At 45.5% G+C, this 21469-nt stretch overlaps 1 protein-coding gene across 6 annotated transcripts in view; it reads left to right on the top strand.

Annotated features, from left to right (window-relative positions):
- The first annotated feature begins 3550 nt into the window (after positions 1 to 3550).
- Positions 3551 to 21469, top strand: part of RAD51C (RAD51 paralog C) — a 97738-nt gene continuing 79819 nt past the window's right edge. For 2 of the 6 annotated variants that reach the window (XR_012231910.1, XM_073574388.1), the window contains exons 1-2: positions 3557 to 3947; positions 21107 to 21344. Coding sequence is in view for 3 of the 6 variants with exons in the window: in XM_073574391.1 (XP_073430492.1) it covers positions 3803 to 3947; positions 21107 to 21348 (387 nt within the window). In the remaining 3 variants the exon portion in view is untranslated. Of the gene's footprint in view, positions 3948 to 4726; positions 4863 to 21106; positions 21349 to 21469 lie in introns of those variants that run through there. The other 4 variants (XM_073574391.1, XM_073574382.1, XM_073574377.1 and 1 more) reach the window with 4 other exon arrangements.

Here is a 21469-nt window from a genome sequence, read left to right as displayed (position 1 = left end):
GGGGTCCAAAGGAGGGGAGGATTCTGATGGGGGGTCTGATAGGGGGTTCCGAAGGGGGGTCTGATAGGGGGGTCCGAAGGGGAGGTCTGATGGGGGGTCCGAACGGGGGGTCTGATGGGGGGGTCCGAAGGGGCGTCTAATGGGGGTCCGAAGGGAGGGTCTGAGGGGGGGTCTCAATAATGGGTCTGATAGATGGGGGGTCATATAGGGGGGTCCGAAAAGGGGGGGTCTGATAGGGTGGGTTCAAAGGGGGAGTTTGATAGGGGGAGTCTGATAGGGGGCTTCCGAATGGGGTCAGGGTTTGATAGGGGAGGTCCGAAGGGGGGTCTGATTGGGGGGGTCCGAAGGGGGTCTGATAGGGGTCCGAAGTGGGGGTCAGTCTGATGAGGGGGTCCGAAGGGAGGGTCTGACAGGAAGGGGGGGTCAGAAGGGGGTCTGATAGGGAGGGGGGTCAGAAAGGGGTTCTGATAGGGAAGGGGGGTCAGTCTGATGGGAAGTCCAAAGGGAAGGGGTTCAGAAGGAGAGTCTGATAGGGACAGGGGTCCAAAAGGGGGTCTGATAGGGAGGATCTGATAGGGAAGGGGGTCCGATAGGGAGAGGGAGTCTGATAGGGAGGGAGGTCCGAAAGGGGGGTCTGATAGGGAGGGGGGGTCCGAAGGGGGGGTCTGATAGGGACGGGGGGCCTGATTGGGTGTGGGCCAGATAGGGGGGACTGATATAGGGGGGGTCTGCTATATGGGGGATCTTATGGGGCCTTACATGGGAGGTCTTATGGAGTGGGTCTTATATGGGGAGGTTCTTATGGGGGGGTCTTATATGGGGAGGGCAGGGCCGGACTGGCCATCTGGTAAATGCCAGAAGGCCCTGTCTGGTCATGGGCTGCCTTGTCTGCTATGTTGTTAACAGAAGTTATGATGGAGCACAAAGTTGCTGACTCCGTCACTTACTCCAGCAAGCCATGGGTATCATTAGAAATATTGGTCTTGTATAAAACCTTGCTTTCCTTCATCCAGGATAATATTAGTAATATATCCCATCTGGTTCATGGGGACGAGGACAACATAGGCCTGTGTGATTTCAAATGCTAGGACTGAATTTCAGGCCCAGTCCGTACCTGGGAGCAGTAGTCTCATCGGCCCAGGTGCCGGCAGATGATACTGCTCCCATCAGCGGCACCTGCTGTCACTGTTATCAGTGACACCAGAGATAGCCTGATGGGAGCAATACTGTAGTCTTATTGGGCCAAGCCTGCTTCACCACTGCGGGTCACAGTCAGCTTCGGAATCACGCTGACTTCTGACAGTATGATTCCGCAGCTCTGTGACCAACAGTAGTGTTGCCGCACACAGCTGCGCACACACCTGCAGGCACACACAGACATCCGCACACACAAGCAGATAGCCACGTACAGACAGCCACACAAACACATAGAAAGCCGCACACATACGCAGACGGCCGCGCGCACACACGCAGGCAGCCGCGCGCCCGCACACACACACAGGCAGCCGCGCGCGCACACACACACGCAGACAGCCGCGCGTGCACACACACACGCAGACAGCCGCGCGCGCACACACACACACGCAGACAGCCGCGCGCGCACACACACACGCAGACAGCCGCGCGCACACACACACACACGCAGACAGCCGCGCGCACACACACACACACATGCAGACAGCCGCGCGCACACACACATGCAGACAGCCGCGCGCACACACACATGCAGACAGCCGCGCGCACACACACATGCAGACAGCCGCGCGCACACACACACACGCAGGCAGCCGCGCGCGCACACACACACACGCAGGCAGCCGCGCGCACACACAGTGTCGGACTGAAACACCTTGGGCCCACCAGAGAAAATCATTCTTGGGGCCCACTATGTAGCTACATAGAGATAAATACAAGACCAATTGTGCGGTAAAACACGCTAATATCCAGGTATAAGGTAGTACAAATCTTAATTATGTAGCAGGAGTTGGGGTAGCCTCCCTCAAAGAATATAAAGCAGCCCCCTCATATAGTATAATGCAGCCTCCACATAGAATATAATATAGCCCCCTCATAGGGTATAATGCTGCCCCCTCATAGAATATAATGCTGCCCCCCTCAAAGGGTATAATGCTATATATATATATATATATATATATAGATATAGAGTTAGATAGATATGGGATAAATAGATAGATATATGGATATATAGAAGATAGGTAATGGATAAATAGATATAGAGATAGGTAGCTATAGATAGATATAGAGATAGATAGTTAGATATAGAGATAGATATATATAGGGAGACAGATAGCTAGAGATAGATAGAGAGATAGACAGATACATAGATAGATAGATATAGAGAGACAGATATAGAGAGTTAGATAGAGATAGATTTAGAGACAGAGAGATAAATATAGAGATAGATGAGATATATATAGACAGAGAGATAGATATAGAGAGATAGATAGCTAGATATAGATAAAGAAAAATAGAGAGATATAAAAAAACAAAACACAATACTCACCTATCCTCCTCGCTCCAACGCTGATTCCGGCAACCGGCTTCAGTGTCAGGAGCTGCCCCTTCTGCCACACAGCGGGTGCGCGATGAAGTGACGTCATCGTGCACCAGCTGTGAGTCAGCAGAGGGGACTGATGGGAGCGAGAATGTCATCTGACGCGCTCTCCCATTACAATTGAGGGCGGTGCTGGCCCTGATTTACAGCCGCATAGGGGCTTACTAGGCTGGAGGGCAGGGCCTCTGGGGGAGTGGAGACCTTGAAAATTCATTTCTCTTTAGTAGCGGGGACAGGGGCTCCTGCCTCCTGTCCCCGCTGTTATAGCAGCTGCATGGTATGCGACACACCACTGGCTGGGGGCCCCTGGAGCAGTGGGGGCCCTAGGCAACTGCTGGCCCTGTATGCCAGTAGGTGCCAGGGTCCACCGGAGAATCCTCTGGTTCTCCAGTGGGTCAGTCCGACGCTGGCCGCACACACACAGGCAGACATCTCTGCTACATTTCAAATGCAACATTGTTCACAGCAGTGACCTGGGCGTCAGAAATGCTTCCAGGGGTCTTCCCCATGCTGTTCCCATAGATTTACAGTTTTTAGACAGGTATGTTATAGCTTACCATGAGGCCCAAGCTGCAGAAATCAATAGTGGGTGTAAACGTAGCGCAGTCTTTCATAGAGGTAACAGTATGGACCACGGAGGACTCTGCCATCTTTACATTAGACTGCACAATCTTGGCCCAGAAACAATTTGGTAGTTCTAATAAAACGCCCCGATGTGAGGCCACGAATTGTGCGATGTAATGGCTGCGGCAACATTGCTGTGACCAGAAGACGGCAAGAAAATCTCCATAAATGTCTCCATAAAAAATGTTTTTTTTTTTTTAATAGAGCCAGAAATAGTGATGTGAGATAATGTAATATGTAGCTTATTACACCCCGTCACCTCTGTGTAGGGAGGTGGGGGCTTCTCTGTGGCATTTCATTACAGAACGCAGATTTCCTGAGAAGCATCAGAAAGAAGAAGAGCATGCCACCACAGAAGAGGCCAGCGGGCACTGGGGAGAACGGCGGGACTGCTGCTCTGCTACAGGTGCTGCAATGCCTACAGAGCACAGGGGGGCGCTGTGAGTAGGCGGCGGGCTGCGGCTGATGCAGGCTGCACGGATCACATCGTTCCGATGGTAAAGCTGCTGCACTACAAGCGAGGAGCCAGCAGGTGGGGCTCGCTGCCACAGGAGAGCAGCTTGGTCGCGTGCAGTCAGCGCTCAGGCGGCTTCCCGCCAGCTGATGGGTAACAGAGTGACCGCCTGTAGTATGCAGCGTGAGGTCGGCAGCTTTCCGTTGGCGCCTTCTGTAAGGACGAGACTCGTCGCTTCCGGCTTCCATACTCTGCAAGACGTAGTGGACGTGAGTGCCAGTGAGCTCGCTAGAGGTGAGTCAGTGCGCCGCTACCTGCAGCAATCACCTGCCAGCGCCCGCCGCCTACAGAACAGCAGTGGTACCGGAGCCGCCTTGTGACATGTCTTGTAGCCACGCCCACACACGCCGCTATTGGAGGCGAGCACTACAGCACCGCCCACCAAAATGCCGGCACACTGACTGCTATACATATTCAAATTCAAAGCAGCTTTATTGGCAGCAGGACTAAATACACATTAGTTTTGCCAAAGCAAGTGTACAAAAGGGATTAGGGAATAGGGATAGGGACTGTAGGGATGTTGGGTAGGGGCTGTAGGAAAGGTGGATGGGGGCAGATCCAGGATGGGGCTATAGAAGTCCATGGCATAGGGAAGGTGGATGGGGGGGCATGGGACATATCCAGGGTGGGGGCCATAGAAGTCCATGGCATAGGGAAGGTGGATGGGGGGCATGGGGCAGATCCAGGGTGGGGGCTATAGAAGTCCATGGCATAGGGAAGGTGGATGGGGGGCATGGGGCAGATCCAGGGTGGGGGCTATAGAATCCATGGCATAGGGAAGGTGGATGGGGCAGATCCAGGGTGGCGCTATAGAAGTCCATGGCATAGGGAAGGTGGATGGGGGGCATGGGGCAGATCCAGGGTGGGGGCCATAGAAGTCCATGGCATAGGGAAGGTGGACGGGGGGATGGGGCAGATCCAGGGTGGGGGCCATAGAAGTCCATGGCATAGGGAAGATGGATGGGGGGCCTGGGGCAGATACAGGGTGGGGGCTATAGAAGTCCATGGCATATCATAGTTCTCTTTCTCGCAGCCTATGGCATGCGCTGCTATCTCCACTGCTCTCTCTTCTTCCCCCAGCAGGATATATGTTTTCTCTTCCTCCTTCATGGTGATGAAATCCGGGAACAGATGTGAGAGTCTCCTGAAGTGAGTGTCCCTCACTGCTGAGTATTTGGGGCAGTGTAGCAGGAAGTGGGTCTCATCCTCCAGGGCCTCCTGGTCACAGTGTTGGCACAGTCTTTCATCCCTGGGCTTGTAGCTCTGCCTGTGTCGGACGGATTCGATGGCCAGACTGGTCAGGTTGGGTTTGGGTGAGCTGTTCCGAGGGTCCTGGTTTTTCTGTTTCACCTACATGTGTCAGGGCTTTATGTTGATGGGAGCTTGGATTGCTCCTATGTAGGTGAGCCCAGAATGACAATGCCCTCTTTAGAACCGTTAGGTGTAGTTACTACATATGAACTGGCTGCAGTCAGTGGCCGGGAGTTCTAGCCTGTAGAGTCGGGCACTAGGCACAAAGGCTTCTGTCACCTCTGCACTCTATCGTTCTGTGTACATTTAGGCCTGAGCCTCATAGGAGCAGGGCCGGTTTTAGGCAAAATGGGGCCCCAAATGCTAACATATTGCACATCACACAGAATCATTTCTGTTGTAGTTACATGGGCTGAGTTCAGGACGCTAAGGCTACGTTCACACGTAGCGGAACTCTCGCGGAAATTACCGCCAGAATTCCGGATTCCATTCCGCTGGAAAATCGCATTTTAAATTCCCGCGGAAAAACTAGTGTTTTGCAAGCGCAATTAGCTTGCAGAATGCTAGCGTTTTCCAGGCGATCTGTAGCACCGCTTGGAGAACTGATTCACAAGTTGGTCACACTCCTCAAACATAGTGTTTGACGAGTGTGACCAACTTTTTACTACTGTACTACTGATGCTGCCTATGCAGCATCAGTAGTAAAAGATAGGATGTAAAAAATAATAAAAAAAATAAAAAATATTGTTATTCTTACCTTCCGGCGTCCCGCGCAGCCTTCCCGCCTCTCTCCATGCTCCCCGTCCCAGTGAGCCTTTGCGTGAATGACCGCGAGACGTCGCGATCCCGCGAGAATGGACGCCATTACGGTCATTCTTGCAAAGGATTACTGGGACCGGGAGCGTGGAGAGAGGCGGGAAGGCTGCGTGGGACGCCGGAAGGTAAGAATAACAATATTTTTTATTTTAAATTCTACTTTTTACAGGGATATGGTGCCCGGAGGACAGTCTCCTCTCCTCCGGACCGTGGGTACCATCCGCAAATGTTCTGCTTACTTTTCGCATGGTGTGCACAGCCACATGCGGAAAGTAAGCAGAACAATGCATTCCTATGGGTGCGGGATCGCTGCGATTCCGCTAAATTAATGAGCATGCTGCGTTTTTTACCGCGCGTTAAAAACCGCCGCGGAAACGAAAAAAGCGCTACGTGTGAACTCAGCCTAAATGAGTGTTAGAATCATAGAATCGTAGAGTTGGAAGGGACCTCCTGGGCCATCTGGTCCAACCCCCTGCTCAAAGCAGGATTCGCTAAATCATCCCAGTCAGATGTCTGTCCAGCCTCTGTTTGAAGACTTCCATTGAAGGAGAACTCACCACTTCTCGTGGCAGCCTGTTCCACTCATTGATCACTCTAACTGTCAAAAAGTTTTTTCTAATATCTAATCTGTGTCTCCTCCCATTCAGTTTCATCCCATTGCTTCTAGTCTTTCCTTGTGCAAATGAGAATAAAGTTGATCCTTCTACAATGTGACAGCCCTTGAGATATTTGTAGACAGCTATTAAGTCTCCTCTCAGTCTTCTCTTTTGCAAGCTAAACATTCCCAAATCCTGCAACCTTTCCTCATAAGACAGGGTTTGCAGACCGGTCACCATTCTGGTCGCTCTTTTCTGAACTTGCTCCAGTTTGTTGATGTCTTTTTTAAAATGTGGTGCCCAAAACTGGACACAATATTCCAGATTAGGTCTGACCAAAGAGGAGTAGAGGGAAATAATGACTTCACGTGATCTAGACTGTATGCTTCTGTTAATACATCCTAGAATTGCATTTGCCTTTTTTGCTGCTGCATCACACTGTTGACTCATATTCAGTCTGTGATCTATTAGTATACCCAAGTCTTTTTCACATGTGCTGTCACTTAGCCCTATTCCTCCCATTCTATATATGCTTTTTTCATTTTTATTGCCCCGATGTAGTACTTTGCATTTCTCCCTGTTAAAAACCATTCTGTTAGTTGCTGCCCACTTCTCCAGTTTATTTAAATCTTTTTGAATCCTCTCTCTCTCTTCTCTAGTATTAGCTATCCCTCCTAGCTTTGTGTCATCAGCAAATTTAATCAGTTTACCCTCAATTCCTTCATCTAAATCGTTGATAAAGATGTTGAACAATACAGGGCCCAGGACAGAGCCCTGTGGTACCCCACTTGAGACATTCTTCCAACTGGATGTGCAGCCATTTACGACCACTCTTTGGGTCCGATCACTAAGCCAGTTATGAATCCACCTAACAGTTGCCTTGTCCATTCCATACTTAGTCATTTTTTCAATAAGGATTGTATGAGAGACTTTGTCAAATGCTTTGCTGAAGTCAAGATATACTATATCTACAGCATTTCCTTGATCCACCCAATCAGTGATACCGTCATAGAAGGAAATTAAGTTAGTCTGACATGACTTATTAGTTACAAACCCATGCTGACTCTGTTTAATCACTTCATTCTTATCCAGGTATTGACATACATGTTGTTTAATAATTTGTTCAAAGATCTTTCCTGGTATAGAAGTCAGACTCACCGGCCTATAGTTGCCTGGGCCCACCTTCTTCCCCTTTTTGAAGATAGGAACAACATTTGCTCTTCTCCAGTCTTCTGGCACTTCTGTTCTCCAAGAATTTTCAAAGATTATGGAGAGGGGTTCAAAAATTTCTTCTGCTATCTCCTTCAGTACTCTGGGGTGTAATTCATCTGGACCTGGAGACTTGAATTCATTTAGGTTAGCTAAGTGTTTCCTCACTATCTTTCTGTTTATAGATATCCTGGATTCTTCTATTCCCTTAATAGGACAGTGAATAACAGTTGATGTTGCATTTCCTTTCTGAGAGAAAACAGATGCAAAATAGGAATTTAAAAGTTCAGCCTTCTCAACATCCTGTCTTACCATTTCATAATTTTCATCCTGTAAAAATCCTATAGCATCTTTGACTTTTCTTTTACTTTTGACATATCCCCAAAATCCTTTATTATTGCTTTTGACATCTCTTGCAAGCCTCAATTCATTTTCAGCTTTAGATAATCTGATTTGTGCCCTGCAGGTTCTGCATACAGCATTATATTCTTCTTTAGATATGCCTCCCTCTTTCCATTTTATAAACATTTTTTTCTTCCTTTTTAGCATGTGCTTAAGTTCTGTGTTCATCCATCCTGGTTTCCTTAAATGCTTCCTATTCTTCCCTCTTTTCGGAATTGTTAACAACTGTGCTTTGAGAATTTCATTTTTCAAGATTTTCCATCCTTCCTGGACATTTTTGTCTTTAAGGATATCCAGCCATTGGATCCCTCCAATTCTCTTTCTGTTTCCCGGCCTCTTTCCACCGTCTGAGAAAGATTGATGGGGACAGAACAATCACTAATGGATCAATCTGTCCCCATATAAAATCATGTTATCAGCAGCACATCTGCAGTTTACACTGGCAATGTGCTGCTGAGAACAATGATTTCTGTTCCGGCATAAGCAATACAATCAGTCGATGAATATGCAGCATTTTGCTTGTTTAGTATAATACACCCCATAGTCCTCCACAAAGTATAATGTGTACCACAGTCCTCCATATTGTAAAATGCACACCCCATAGTCCTCCATATTGTAAAATGCACACCCCATAGTCCTCCATATTGTAAAATGCACACCCCATAGTCCTCCATATAATATAATACACTCCTCCATATGTTAAAATACACTCCTCAGTCCTGCATATAGTATTATACACTTCCCATAGTCCTCCATATAGTATAATACACTCCTCATAGTCCTCCATATATTAAAATACACTACTCAGTCCTCAATATAATGTGCCCCATAGTCCTCCATATAGTATAATACACTTCCCATAGTCATCCATATATTAAAATACACTACTCAGTACTCCATACAGTATAATACATCCAAGTAGTACAATTCACTTCCCATAGTATAATGCACCCCATAGTTCTTCATATAGTATAATGTATTCCCCCATAGTCCTCCATACAGTATAATGCAACCACCCCACAAAGTATAATGTAACCCCCATAGAATATAATGCAACCCCCCTCATATAGTATAATGTAGCCCCCTCATAGAGTATGATGCAATCACCCCTCATAGAATAAAATAAATATAATAAGCCCCCCATAGAATATAATGTAGCCCCAAATAGAATATAACACAGCCCATCTCCCCATAGAATATAATGTGACCCATCAAAGAGTATGATGCAATCCTCTCTCATAAAATCTAATACAGCCCCTCATAGAATATAATGTAGCCCCCATAGTATATAATACAGCTTCCCCCATAGAATATAATGTAACCCCATAGTATATAACACAGCCTCCCCATAGAATATGATGTATAATGTACTCCCCATAGTATATAACACAGCCTCTCCCATAGAATATAATATACCCCCCATAGTATATAACACAGCCTCCCCCATAGAATATAACATACCCCCAATAGTATATAACACAGCCTTCCCCATATAATATAATATATCCCCCATAGTATATAACACAGCCTCCCCCATAGAATATAATATACCCCCATAGTATATAACACAGCCTCCCCCATAGAATATAATATACCCCCCAATAATATATAACACAGCCACATAGTATATAACACAGCCTCCCCCATAGAATATAATATACCCCCATAGTATATAACACAGCCTCCCCCATAGAATATAATATACCCCCAATATTATATAACACAGCCCACATAGTATATAGTATAGCCCACATAGTATATAACACAGCCCACATAGTATATAACGTAGCCTCATAGTATATAACGCAGCCCACATAGTATACAACGCAGCTCATATAGTATATAACACAGCCCACATAGTATACAACGCAGCCTCATAGTATATAACACAGCCCACATAGTATATAACGCAGCCTCATAGTATATAACACAGGCCACATAGTATATAGCACAGCCCACATCTTCCCCCCTCCCCCGCGAATGGCCCCACAGTCCAGTACTCACTGTTATATTAAAAAAAAAATTCCAATTCTCACCTCTCCTCGTGCTTGTGCTGCTCCTGTCTCAGCGGCTGCACTGCCTGGCACACTGTGTGCACGATGACGTCATCACGCACCCGCAGTTTCAGAGGCAGAGCGGGGAATGATGGGAGAGGGAGCGTCAGGTGACGCTGTCTCCTCCATCATTGCTTTGAACTGTACTGGCAGACGCCAATATAGTTCAATGCGGCGGGAGGAGTCGGCGCTGGCGGCAGGTGGGCCCCCCGGCCTTACGGGCCCCATAGCGGCTGCATGATGTTCCGCTAGCTGGGGGAGCGGGGGGCCCTCGGCCTTCCCCAAACGCCGGCCCTACATAGAAGGTAACTCTGCAGTGGCCTAACTGAGTGCCGATGGGTGCCCCTCCCCTCCAATCCTGGTCTATATCCCTTATCCTGGGTCCCATCCTAGTATATATGACCCTTACCCTGGTATTTATATGTCCCTTATCCTGGGTCCCATCCTGGTATATACAGTGGGGGAAAAAAGTATTTAATCAGCCACCAATTGTGCAAGTTCTCCCACTTAAATAGATGAGATAGGCCTGTAATTGATATCATAGATAGACCACAACTATGAGAGTCAAAATGAGAAAACAAATCCAGAAAATCACCTTGTCTGATTTGGCAAGATTTATTTTGCAAATTATGGTGGAAAATAAGTATTTGGTCATTAACAAAAGTTCATCTCAATATTTTGTTATATATCCTTTGTTGGCAATGACAGAGGTCAATAATATAGGTAATCGGGTGCTCACCACAATAAAGTGGGTGCTCAGGGGTAAGGAAGATACTAATAGAAAAGATAACCCCGGCACACTCGTTTGAATTACGAGAAAACAATGCACATAGCTGCTCTTAATTTTTATTTGAAGCGGACCAAAAATGAAAAATACAGACAAAATTATCCAACGTTTCGGCTCGCAGGCCTTTATCAAGGAATTATCTGTAATGATAAACAAATCTTTCAAAACCATGCAAATATTCTTATGCACTCAAAAAATAAAATAATAAAAAAATAATAATAAAAGGTCCATATAGTACATCCAAGTATCAAAATCAATTACACATTATAACATAAAAATTGTCAAAATACAATATAATATTGTGAAACATTTCCACAAGAGAAGGTGTACATATACAAATATATTTTTTTCTCCACCCCAATATATAAGTATCTCATAAGACAAGATTAATGCAAATTGTATTCAATACCTGTAAATAGATAGAAGACAAACGGGTCCTAAATGCTGACTGGATCAACGTTCAATAGTGACCCATAAGAGTCACCTACTATAAAGCAAAAAGACATAGAGAAAGTAGAGAAAGTATATATACCTGTGCCACAAAGAAAGGACAAAACGATCCAAGATTGTAACATACCTATTCCATAAGTGCATATCGCAAACGTCAGGAGAAAGTGCGGTAGCGTGGTGCGCTGTGGACGCCCTGAGCTAACACCGTCCCTTAAATACACACAAACAAAATACTTCCGGGTGGAGAGCGGCGTTACCCGCTGAGTACTGCGCACGCGCCACCAAGACGTCCATCACCAGACGGAAAAAAGACCGGGCAGAAGAGGGCAGTGGAGAGCGGCGTTACCCGCAATGTACTGCGCACGCGCCACCAAGCCGTCCATCACCAGACGGAAAAGAGACAGGGCAGAAGAGGGCAGTGTGGCCTGTTATAAACTGCGCACGTGCCGCCCACAGACAGCATGAGCAGCCAAAAGGAATGAATCCTCCCAGAAGTGCAGTGACGTGATGGACAGTGTTGGAACCTTTTGCACCAAAACGCTGTGACCGGATACTATTATTAGGTTATCTGAAAGATAAAAATAAATGTATATAAAATAGAATAACAATCTTTGATAAAAGACTAATTAGTATATAGAGTTTACCAAACAAAGAAATAAAAGGATAAAAAATAAACCAAAATACAAAAAACAAAAAATACCTGCACCTACAAAAAAATATATAAAATCCCTATTATTAGATTTTAAATTTATAAATGTTGATAAATGTTAGTAAATGTTAATACATACTAATACAGAGAGAAGAGGGACAATATTAACCTGAAAAATAATCAATGATAAGAGACCTCATATTCTCTATTTAGACCTAATGGTGCTAATGTTTGAAGCGTATAAATCCAAAAGGATTCACGCTCCTTCAATCTCTTTAACCTGTCACCACCCCTTCTTGACATTTGAACTTGGTCAATAACCTGGTACCTCAACTGGGCAACAGAGTGGCCGCATGATAAGAAATGAGACGGAATGGGTAATAAAGTACGTCCGCACCTGATAGTAGACTTATGCTGTGAAATGCGGTCCCGGACATGCTGGGTAGTTTCCCCAACATATCCGAGACCGCACGGGCACTTAATGAGATAGACTACATATGATGACTCACACGTGAAATATCCCTTAATGGGATAGTGTCGTCCTGTCCTAGGGTGAGTAAAAGAATTCCCTTTAACAACATTAGAGCACTGCAAACACCCCAAACACGGAAAGGTCCCGTATATGAGACTACATTTATCAACATTTATAAATTTAAAATCTAATAATAGGGATTTTATATATTTTTTTGTAGGTGCAGGTATTTTTTGTTTTTTGTATTTTGGTTTATTTTTTATCCTTTTATTTCTTTGTTTGGTAAACTCTATATACTAATTAGTCTTTTATCAAAGATTGTTATTCTATTTTATATACATTTATTTTTATCTTTCAGATAACCTAATAATAGTATCCGGTCACAGCGTTTTGGTGCAAAAGGTTCCAACACTGTCCATCACGTCACTGCACTTCTGGGAGGATTCATTTCTTTTGGCTGCTCATGCTGTCTGTGGGCGGCGCGTGCGCAGTTTATAACAGGCCACACTGCCCTCTTCTGCCCTGTCTCTTTTCCGTCTGGTGATGGACGGCTTGGTGGCGCGTGCGCAGTACATTGCGGGTAACGCCGCTCTCCACTGCCCTCTTCTGCCCGGTCTTTTTTCCGTCTGGTGATGGACGTCTTGGTGGCGCGTGCGCAGTACTCAGCGGGTAACGCCGCTCTCCACCCGGAAGTATTTTGTTTGTGTGTATTTAAGGGACGGTGTTAGCTCAGGGCGTCCACAGCGCACCACGCTACCGCACTTTCTCCTGACGTTTGCGATATGCACTTATGGAATAGGTATGTTACAATCTTGGATCGTTTTGTCCTTTCTTTGTGGCACAGGTATATATACTTTCTCTACTTTCTCTATGTCTTTTTGCTTTATAGTAGGTGACTCTTATGGGTCACTATTGAACGTTGATCCAGTCAGCATTTAGGACCCGTTTGTCTTCTATCTATTTACAGGCATTGAATACAATTTGCATTAATCTTGTCTTATGAGATACTTATATATTGGGGTGGAGAAAAAAATATATTTGTATATGTACACCTTCTCTTGTGGAAATGTTTCACAATATTATATTGTATTTTGACAATTTTTATGTTATAATGTGTAATTGATTTTGATACTTGGATGTACTATATGGACCTTTTATTATTATTTTTTTATTATTTTATTTTTTGAGTGCATAAGAATATTTGCATGGTTTTGAAAGATTTGTTTATCATTACAGATAATTCCTTGATAAAGGCCTGCGAGCCGAAACGTTGGATAATTTTGTCTGTATTTTTCATTTTTGGTCCGCTTCAAATAAAAATTAAGAGCAGCTATGTGCATTGTTTTCTCGTAATTCAAACGAGTGTGCCGGGGTTATCTTTTCTATTAATGACAGAGGTCAAACGTTTTCTCTAAGTCTTCACAAGGTTGGCACACACTGTTGGTGGTATGTTGGCCCATTCCTCCATGCAGATCTCCTCTAGAGCAGTGATGTTTTGGGCCTGTCGCTGGACAACACAGACTTTCAAATCCCTCCAAAGATTTTCTGTGGGGTTGAGATCTGGAGACTGGCTAAGCCACTCCAGGACCTTCATATGCTTCTTATGAAGCCACTCCTTCGTTGCCCTGGTGGTGTGATTGGGATCATTATCATGCTGAAAGACCCATCCACGTTTCATCTTGAATGCCCTTGCTGTTGGAAACAGGTTTGCACTCAAAATCTCACGATACACGGCCCCATTCATTCTTTCATGTACACAGATCAGTCGTCCTGGTCCCTTTGCAGAGAAATGGCCCCAAAGCATGATGCCACCCCCATGCTTCACAGTAGGTATGGTGTTCTTTGGATGCAACTCAGCATTCTGTCTCCTCCAAACACAACGAGTTTTGTTTCTACTAAACAGTTCTACTTTGTTACCATCAGACCATATGACATTCTCCCAGTATTCTTCTGGATAATCCAAATGCCCTCTAGAAAACTTCAGATGGGCCCAGACATGTACTGGCTTAAGCAGGGGTACTGCAGGATCTGAGTCCCTGGTGGCGTAGTGTGTTACTGATGGTAACCTTTGTTACGGTGGTCCCAATGTAAGGAGGAAGACTGGGCTGTACAACATAAAGAAGGATTTTTCCAGCGTCTCCAGGAGATAAAATAATAATTGCTTTATTGAGAATATAAAATCTTCATACCATCAGGTAAAAACGACATAAAGAGGCGTATGGAGGGGAGCAATTTCCTACGCGTTTCACCCTGAAAGGGCTTAATCATGGAAGACTGGGCTGTGGGTACCTGTATGATGCCGGGTCCGAGGGGAAAGAATGGGGAACCGGACAGGACTAATGACCTGGTGAAAGCAGGCATGGTGAACAGAGGGAGGAAAGAACAGGAAGCACAGGAAAAGTCAGAAGTTTCCCGCCGGCAGAGAGTGGAGACAGGTGTGCGCCGTGTTCTGCAGACACTGAGAGAGCGCGGAGCTGAGACCCATTCGGGGTTGCTTGAGGGCCCCATGGGAACAGGGAGCACGCAGAGCATTGCATGCACCGCCAGGCAGTGTGAGGTGCTCGCAGTAAGGAACGGGTTCCAGATCGTGTGCTGTATCCCTCTGTGTGGACAGGCGTGCAGCTGAGCACGCACCAGTTAGAGACTTTCACGGTGTTACCCTTTTCGGTGCTATGGATTAGTGGACAAGTGGCTCAATAGGTAAAACTGGAGGCCGCCAGAAGCTTGTTTGTGTTTTGGCAGGAAACGCATGATGACGCCTGTAAGGATTCCGGATGTTGCTTGGAGCCTGTTTTGCCCTTGTCCAAGATGGAGTCTGGTACCCTGTCCTGGAACTTCTTGTCTGTCCTGCTATTTAAGTCCCGGTCGGGAGATCCTCCTTGCCTGAGTATTTTGTTGCTGTTGGCTCCTGAGCTTCTGCCTATTTCTTCTGGACTCCTTGCTGCCACTACTTCGGCTTGTTACTCGGTGCTCTACCTCTCCACAGTCTGCTGCCTTCAGTCCTCAGTGCTGCTCCTTGATCCTGTCTGGGATTTCCTATTGTCTGGACTTCTGGTGTGGAGCTACTCGCCTCTGAAACTGCTGTGGTCAGTTAGATATTCTGACACCATTATTTCTTCCTGGACTGTGTGTGTGTTAGGCTGCGGTACTGTACTTCAGTGAGACTTTTCAGCCCAAAAGGTATATCTAGAGACCTTCTCCTGCTAACGCTCCACCTGTGTATTGCTGGGCTCCCAGATTAAGTGCTGTGTGCAGTCTCACTCATATTATTGCTGGACTTCCATGTTTAAGTGCCGTGTGCACTCCTGTGTCATATTACTGCTGGATTGGTTTGTATTAGCGGTCGCCCCCCGCTATTCAGTTTGTTGAACATCTCTTTGTACAGTGGTGCAAAAAAGTACCGTATATACTCGAGTATAAGTCGATCCGAGTATAAGTCGACCCCCCTAATTTTGCCACAAAAAACTGGGGGAACTTATTGACTCGAGTATAAGTCTAGGGTGGGAAATGCTCCATAGATTATTCCCCCATATGGTGTCCTCAGAAGAAACTCCATAGATTATTCCCCCATATGCTGCTCCCATAAGAAGCTCCATAGATTGTTCCCTCATATGCTGCCCCCACAAGAAGCTCCAGATTATTCCCCCATATGCTGCCCCCACAAGAAGCTCCAGATTATTCCCCCATATGCTGCCCCCACAAGAAGCTACAGATTATTCCCCCATATGCTGCCCCCACAAGAAGCTCCAGATTATTCCCCCATATGCTGCCCCCATAAGAAGCTCCATACTGTTCCCTCATATGCTGCCCCCACAAGAAGCTCCATATTGTTCCCCCATATGCTGCCCCCATAAGAAGCTCCTTAGATTATTCCCCCATGTGCTGCCGCTGCTGCATATAAAAATAAAAAAAATGACATACTCACCTCTTCGTCGCTGGGTGTCAGATACTCACCTGTCCTGCGTCCATGGCTGCTCACCGCTATCTGCACGTCATCAGTCAGTGACGTTCAGACTGCAGGGGGCGCGGCGCGCACTAACCACGTCACCGCGCCCTCTGCTGTCTGAAGTCACTGACCGATGACAGACAGCAGCAAGCAGCCATGGACGCAGGACAGGTGAGTATCGCTATACTTACCCGTCCCGACGCTGTCTTGAGCCCCCAGCTTCTCCGCGCTCTCTCTTCCTGCCTTCAGCGGTCACGTGGTGCCGCTTATTAAAACTCATCAATATGCGCATATTGATGAGTTTTAATGAGCGGCACCACGTGACCGCTGAAGGCAGGAAGAGAGAGCACGGGGAGAAGCTGGGGGCTCAAGACAGCGTCAGGACGGGTAAGTATGACCTGACACATCCGCCCCCTCCGACCCCTTTGTATATGACTCGAATATAAGTCGAGAGGGGGACTTTCAGCCCAATTTTTTGGGCTGAAAATCTCGACTTATATTCGAGTATATACGGTATTTAGTCAGTCAGCAATAGTGCAAGTTCCACCACTTAAAAAGATGAGAGGCGTCTGTAATTTACATCATAGGTAGACCTCAACTATGGGAGACAAACTGAGAAAAAAAAATCCAGAAAATCACATTGTCTGTTTTTTTTTCATTTTATTTGCATATTATGGTGGAAATAAGTATTTGGTCAGAAACAAGCAATCAAGATTTCTGGCTCTCACAGACCTGTAACTTCTTCTTTAAGAGTCTCCTCTTTCCTCCACTCATTACCTGTAGTAATGGCACCTGTTTAAACTTGTTATCAGTCTAAAAAGACACCTGTGCACACCCTCAAACAGTCTGACTCCAAACTCCACTATGGTGAAGACCAAAGAGCTGTCAAAGGACACCAGAAACAAAATTGTAGCCCTGCACCAGGCTGGGAAGACTGAATCTGCAATAGCCAACCAGCTTGGAGTGAAGAAATCAACTGTGGGAGCAATAATTAGAAAATGGAAGACATACAAGACCACTGATAATCTCCCTCGATCTGGTGCTCCACGCAAAATACCACCCCGTGGGGTCAGAATGATCACAAGAACGGTGAGCAAAAATCCCAGAACCACGCGGGGGGACCTAGTGAATGAACTGCAGAGAGCTGGGACCAATGTAACAAGGCCTACCATAAGTAACACACTACGCCACCATGGACTCAGATCCTGCAGTGCCAGACGTGTCCCACTGCTTAAGCCTGTACATGTCCGGGCCCGTCTGAAGTTTGCTAGAGAGCATTTGGATGATCCAGAGGAGTTTTGGGAGAATGTCCTATGGTCTGATGAAACCAAACTGGAACTGTTTGGTAGAAACACAACTTGTCGTGTTTGGAGGAAAAAGAATACTGAGTTGCATCCATCAAACACCATACCTACTGTAAAGCATGGTGGTGGAAACATCATGCTTTGGGGCTGTTTCTCTGCAAAGGGGCCAGGACGACTGATCCGGGTACATGAAAGAATGAATGGGGCCATGTATCGTGAGATTTTGAGTGCAAACCTCCTTCCATCAGCAAGGGCATTGAAGATGAAACGTGGCTGGGTCTTTCAACATGACAATGATCCAAAGCACACCGCCAGGGCAACGAAGGAGTGGCTTCGTAACAAGCATTTCAAGGTCCTGGAGTGGCCTAGCCAGTCTCCAGATCTCAACCCTATAGAAAACCTTTGGAGGGAGTTGAAAGTGCGTGTTGCCAAGCGAAAAGCCAAAAACATCACTGCTCTAGAGGAGATCTGCATGGAGGAATGGGCCAACATACCAACAACAGTGTGTGGCAACCTTGTGAAGACTTACAGAAAACGTTTGACCTCTGTCATTGCCAACAAAGGATATATCACAAAGTATTGAGATGAAATTTTGTTTCTGACCAAATACTTATTTTCCACCATAATATGCAAATAAAATGAAAAAAAAACAGACATTGTGATTTTCTGGATTTTTTTTTCTCAGTTTGTCTCCCATAGTTGAGGTCTACCTATGATGTAAATTACAGACACCTCTCATCTTTTTAAGTGGTGGAACTTGCACTATTGCTGACTGACTAAATACTTTTTTACCCCACTGTATGTGTATGTATATATATATATATATATATATATATATATATATATATATATATATATATATATATATATCCCTTATCCTGAGCCCATCCTGGTATATAGTTGAAATCAGAAGTTTACATAAACCTTTCCTGTTTTAGGTTAATTAGGATTACCATAATTATTAATATTTGTGAAATGCCAGAATGAGAGAGAATGTTTTAAGGCATTTGTATTACTTACTGCAAAGTCAAAAGTTTTAGATACACTAAGATTGTAAACTTTTGACTTTGCAGTAAGTAATAAAAATGCCTTATAACTTTCAAACATTTGCTCTCTCCTTATTCTGGCATTTGGCAAATGTTAATAATTGTGGTAATTCTAATTGATCTAAAAATGGAAAGGTTTATACTGATTTCATGTCAGGTATTGAGAAAAACATGTATATGTGTCTTTTTATATAGTGTATGTAAACTTCTGGTTTCAACTGTATGTCACATTTCCTGAGCCCCTTCCTGGTGTATATGCATACTTTATATGTCTCTTATCCTTGTCCCATCCTGGTATATATGTCCCTTGTACTGGCATATGTCCCCCTTCCTGGGCCCCTTCCTTGTATATATGTTACCCGTTCTGCATGTATAGTAAAGTAAAAACAACAACAATACACGCCACAGGCCAATTAGAGGTCGGCAACTGACCGGCGTGCCTGGCATTGGTGCCACATGGTAGTTCAATGTCTGCTGCTGGCATCTGATTGGCCGGTGATGTGTACATCTAGCTGGGTTTTGCAGGCCCCCCTCACGCATGGGACCAGTCGCGGTCTTCGTTACGCCCCTGTAACTCTGTATGTAACAATGTGTTATGCAACTTCTAGTGAGCCTGGATTATGGCCAGAGCTGAATTCATAAATCTGTTTCTTTTTGGATGCTGTTATCAAGCTTTGTCACAAGACTCTTTCTTTAACCACGTAACGGGAACCTGTCACTAGGTTTGACTGATATGAGATACGGCCACCACTTTTTAGATTTGATATACAGCATTCAATAATGCTGTATATAAGCCCCTAACCCAATCTGTAAGAGAATAAAGGCTCTTATTATACTCACCTAGGGAGGGTGCGGTCCAGTCTGAGGAGTGTCGCTGGTCCTGCGCCTCCCGTCTTCTTGTGATGCTGTCCTCCTTCTTTCTTCTTGAGAATGATGCGTCCCTACATGATCCACGCAGTCTTCCTGGCATCGCGCTCCTGTGCAGGTTTACTTCTTTGCCTTGACTAGGGGCAGAGCAAAGTACTGCAGTGTGCAGGAGTTGGATCTCTATGACCTTGCCTGCGCACTGCAATACTTTACTCTAAAAAGTAATAAAAATATAAAAATCCGAATAAAACTCCCTATTATGCCATGTGGATGGATTTTCAGCCTCAGAACTTTTTGTTACAAATCTACCTTGTGAATATTCCCAAATGGGCAAATGATTCTCCAGTTATTTTCTGTGGTATGGCAAATCAGGCCAGACCATTTTCCCATGCCCCCTTAAAATGTGTTCATCATTGTAGATGTGTTATTCTTTACTATAGTCATCCTGACGCCAATTCATTAAGACATGCATTTTGTACTCCTGATTGGCGTGCAGGATTTAATGCATCAAATATATTAAGAGGTGCATCTTATCAGTGATGTGCCCATCACCAGAAGAGTTACTCCAGGCACAGACTGGAGTAACATTTCTAGCATAAGAAACACCGCCACTACTGATCAGTTTGGGGCAAAGCTGCCCAAACTGGTGTATAAACCCCAAATGTCACAACATTTTTCAAAAGTGTTTTACAACAGTTTTCTGATAAATCAGAACCCATGTGTTTCCTAATTTTAGAGAGGTCCTTAAGGAAATTCAAGGGAAGCTGCCAGAACACAGCAGCTCTGTCAATTCCATAGTCTGGTCAGGGTACTATAGATCCACCCCCATTAAAATGAATAGGGGATGGATCAGTAGTACCTGGCTGCAGCCACTATAGGTTTTTTTTTTTTTTTTATAGCTGTTGCGTTTCGGCAGCATTTGAGAACTTCTGGCTGGCAACTGATCGGTGGGGGTGCCAGGTGTCGCACCCCCACTGATATTCTAAAGGCTCCGTCTCACATAGCGAGATCGTTAGCGAGATCGCTGAAACGTCACCGATTTTGTGACGCAACAGCGACCTCGCCAGCGATCTCTCTACATGTGACACATAGCGGCGACCGGGCCCCCGCTGCGATGTCGCTGATCGTGCTCGAATGTCCTGGGCCAATTTTTGGTCGCTGGTGTCCCGCTGGCCAGCATGCATTTTTGTGTTTGACGCCGACCTCGTTGGCGACTCAGAACTCAGGGACGCAGGCGTGAGTCGTCAGAAAAGCTGCTGTGTGACAAGGTCCCAACGACCGCCGAGTTCGTTATGCGGATTGCTGGATTGTTGCTGCGTCGTTGAGTAGCGACGTACCAGCGATCCTTACCAGGTCGTATCGTTGTCGGGATCGCTGGAGCGTCGCTTAGTGTAACGGTACCTTAAGAGTAGACCATCAATGAGAAAAAGCAGTGGCCAACCTCTTTCATGAACATGGTTTACATACTTGTGCTGTTCCCAGCTCCATTTCAGTTTTCAGAAACTGCAGGAGGATGTTTGATATGTACATTTCCATTGCTGCAGAGGCCGGATTATCTGAGGACAATGCTGTGAAAGTCCTACAGATTCTGAGGAGAGAGAACCATAAAGACACATCCACATCCCTGAAACATACAGCTTTGGAGTTACTAGAACAGGAACAAGCCCAAGCGTCCATCATAACATTCTGCTCAGCATTAGATGACCTTCTCGGAGGAGGTGTGCCATTGACTAAAGTCACCGAAATTTGTGGGCCTCCTGGTATAGGAAAAACACAACTATGGTGAGTTGAGTGGAAATTGTATAAATCAGTATTTTCTACTTATATGTATATATTTAACTCTGACACACCCCATAGACCCAGAGATGTGGGCCTTTTTATTTAGTTCTAATTTTTATAGTATTTCC

The sequence above is a fragment of the Dendrobates tinctorius genome, unplaced genomic scaffold, assembly GCF_039654945.1.
Source record: "Dendrobates tinctorius isolate UK_male_01 unplaced genomic scaffold, ASM3965494v1 ptg000007l, whole genome shotgun sequence".
Classification (NCBI taxonomy): domain Eukaryota; kingdom Metazoa; phylum Chordata; class Amphibia; order Anura; family Dendrobatidae; genus Dendrobates; species Dendrobates tinctorius.
This window is presented reverse-complemented; position numbering and strand designations above follow the sequence as displayed.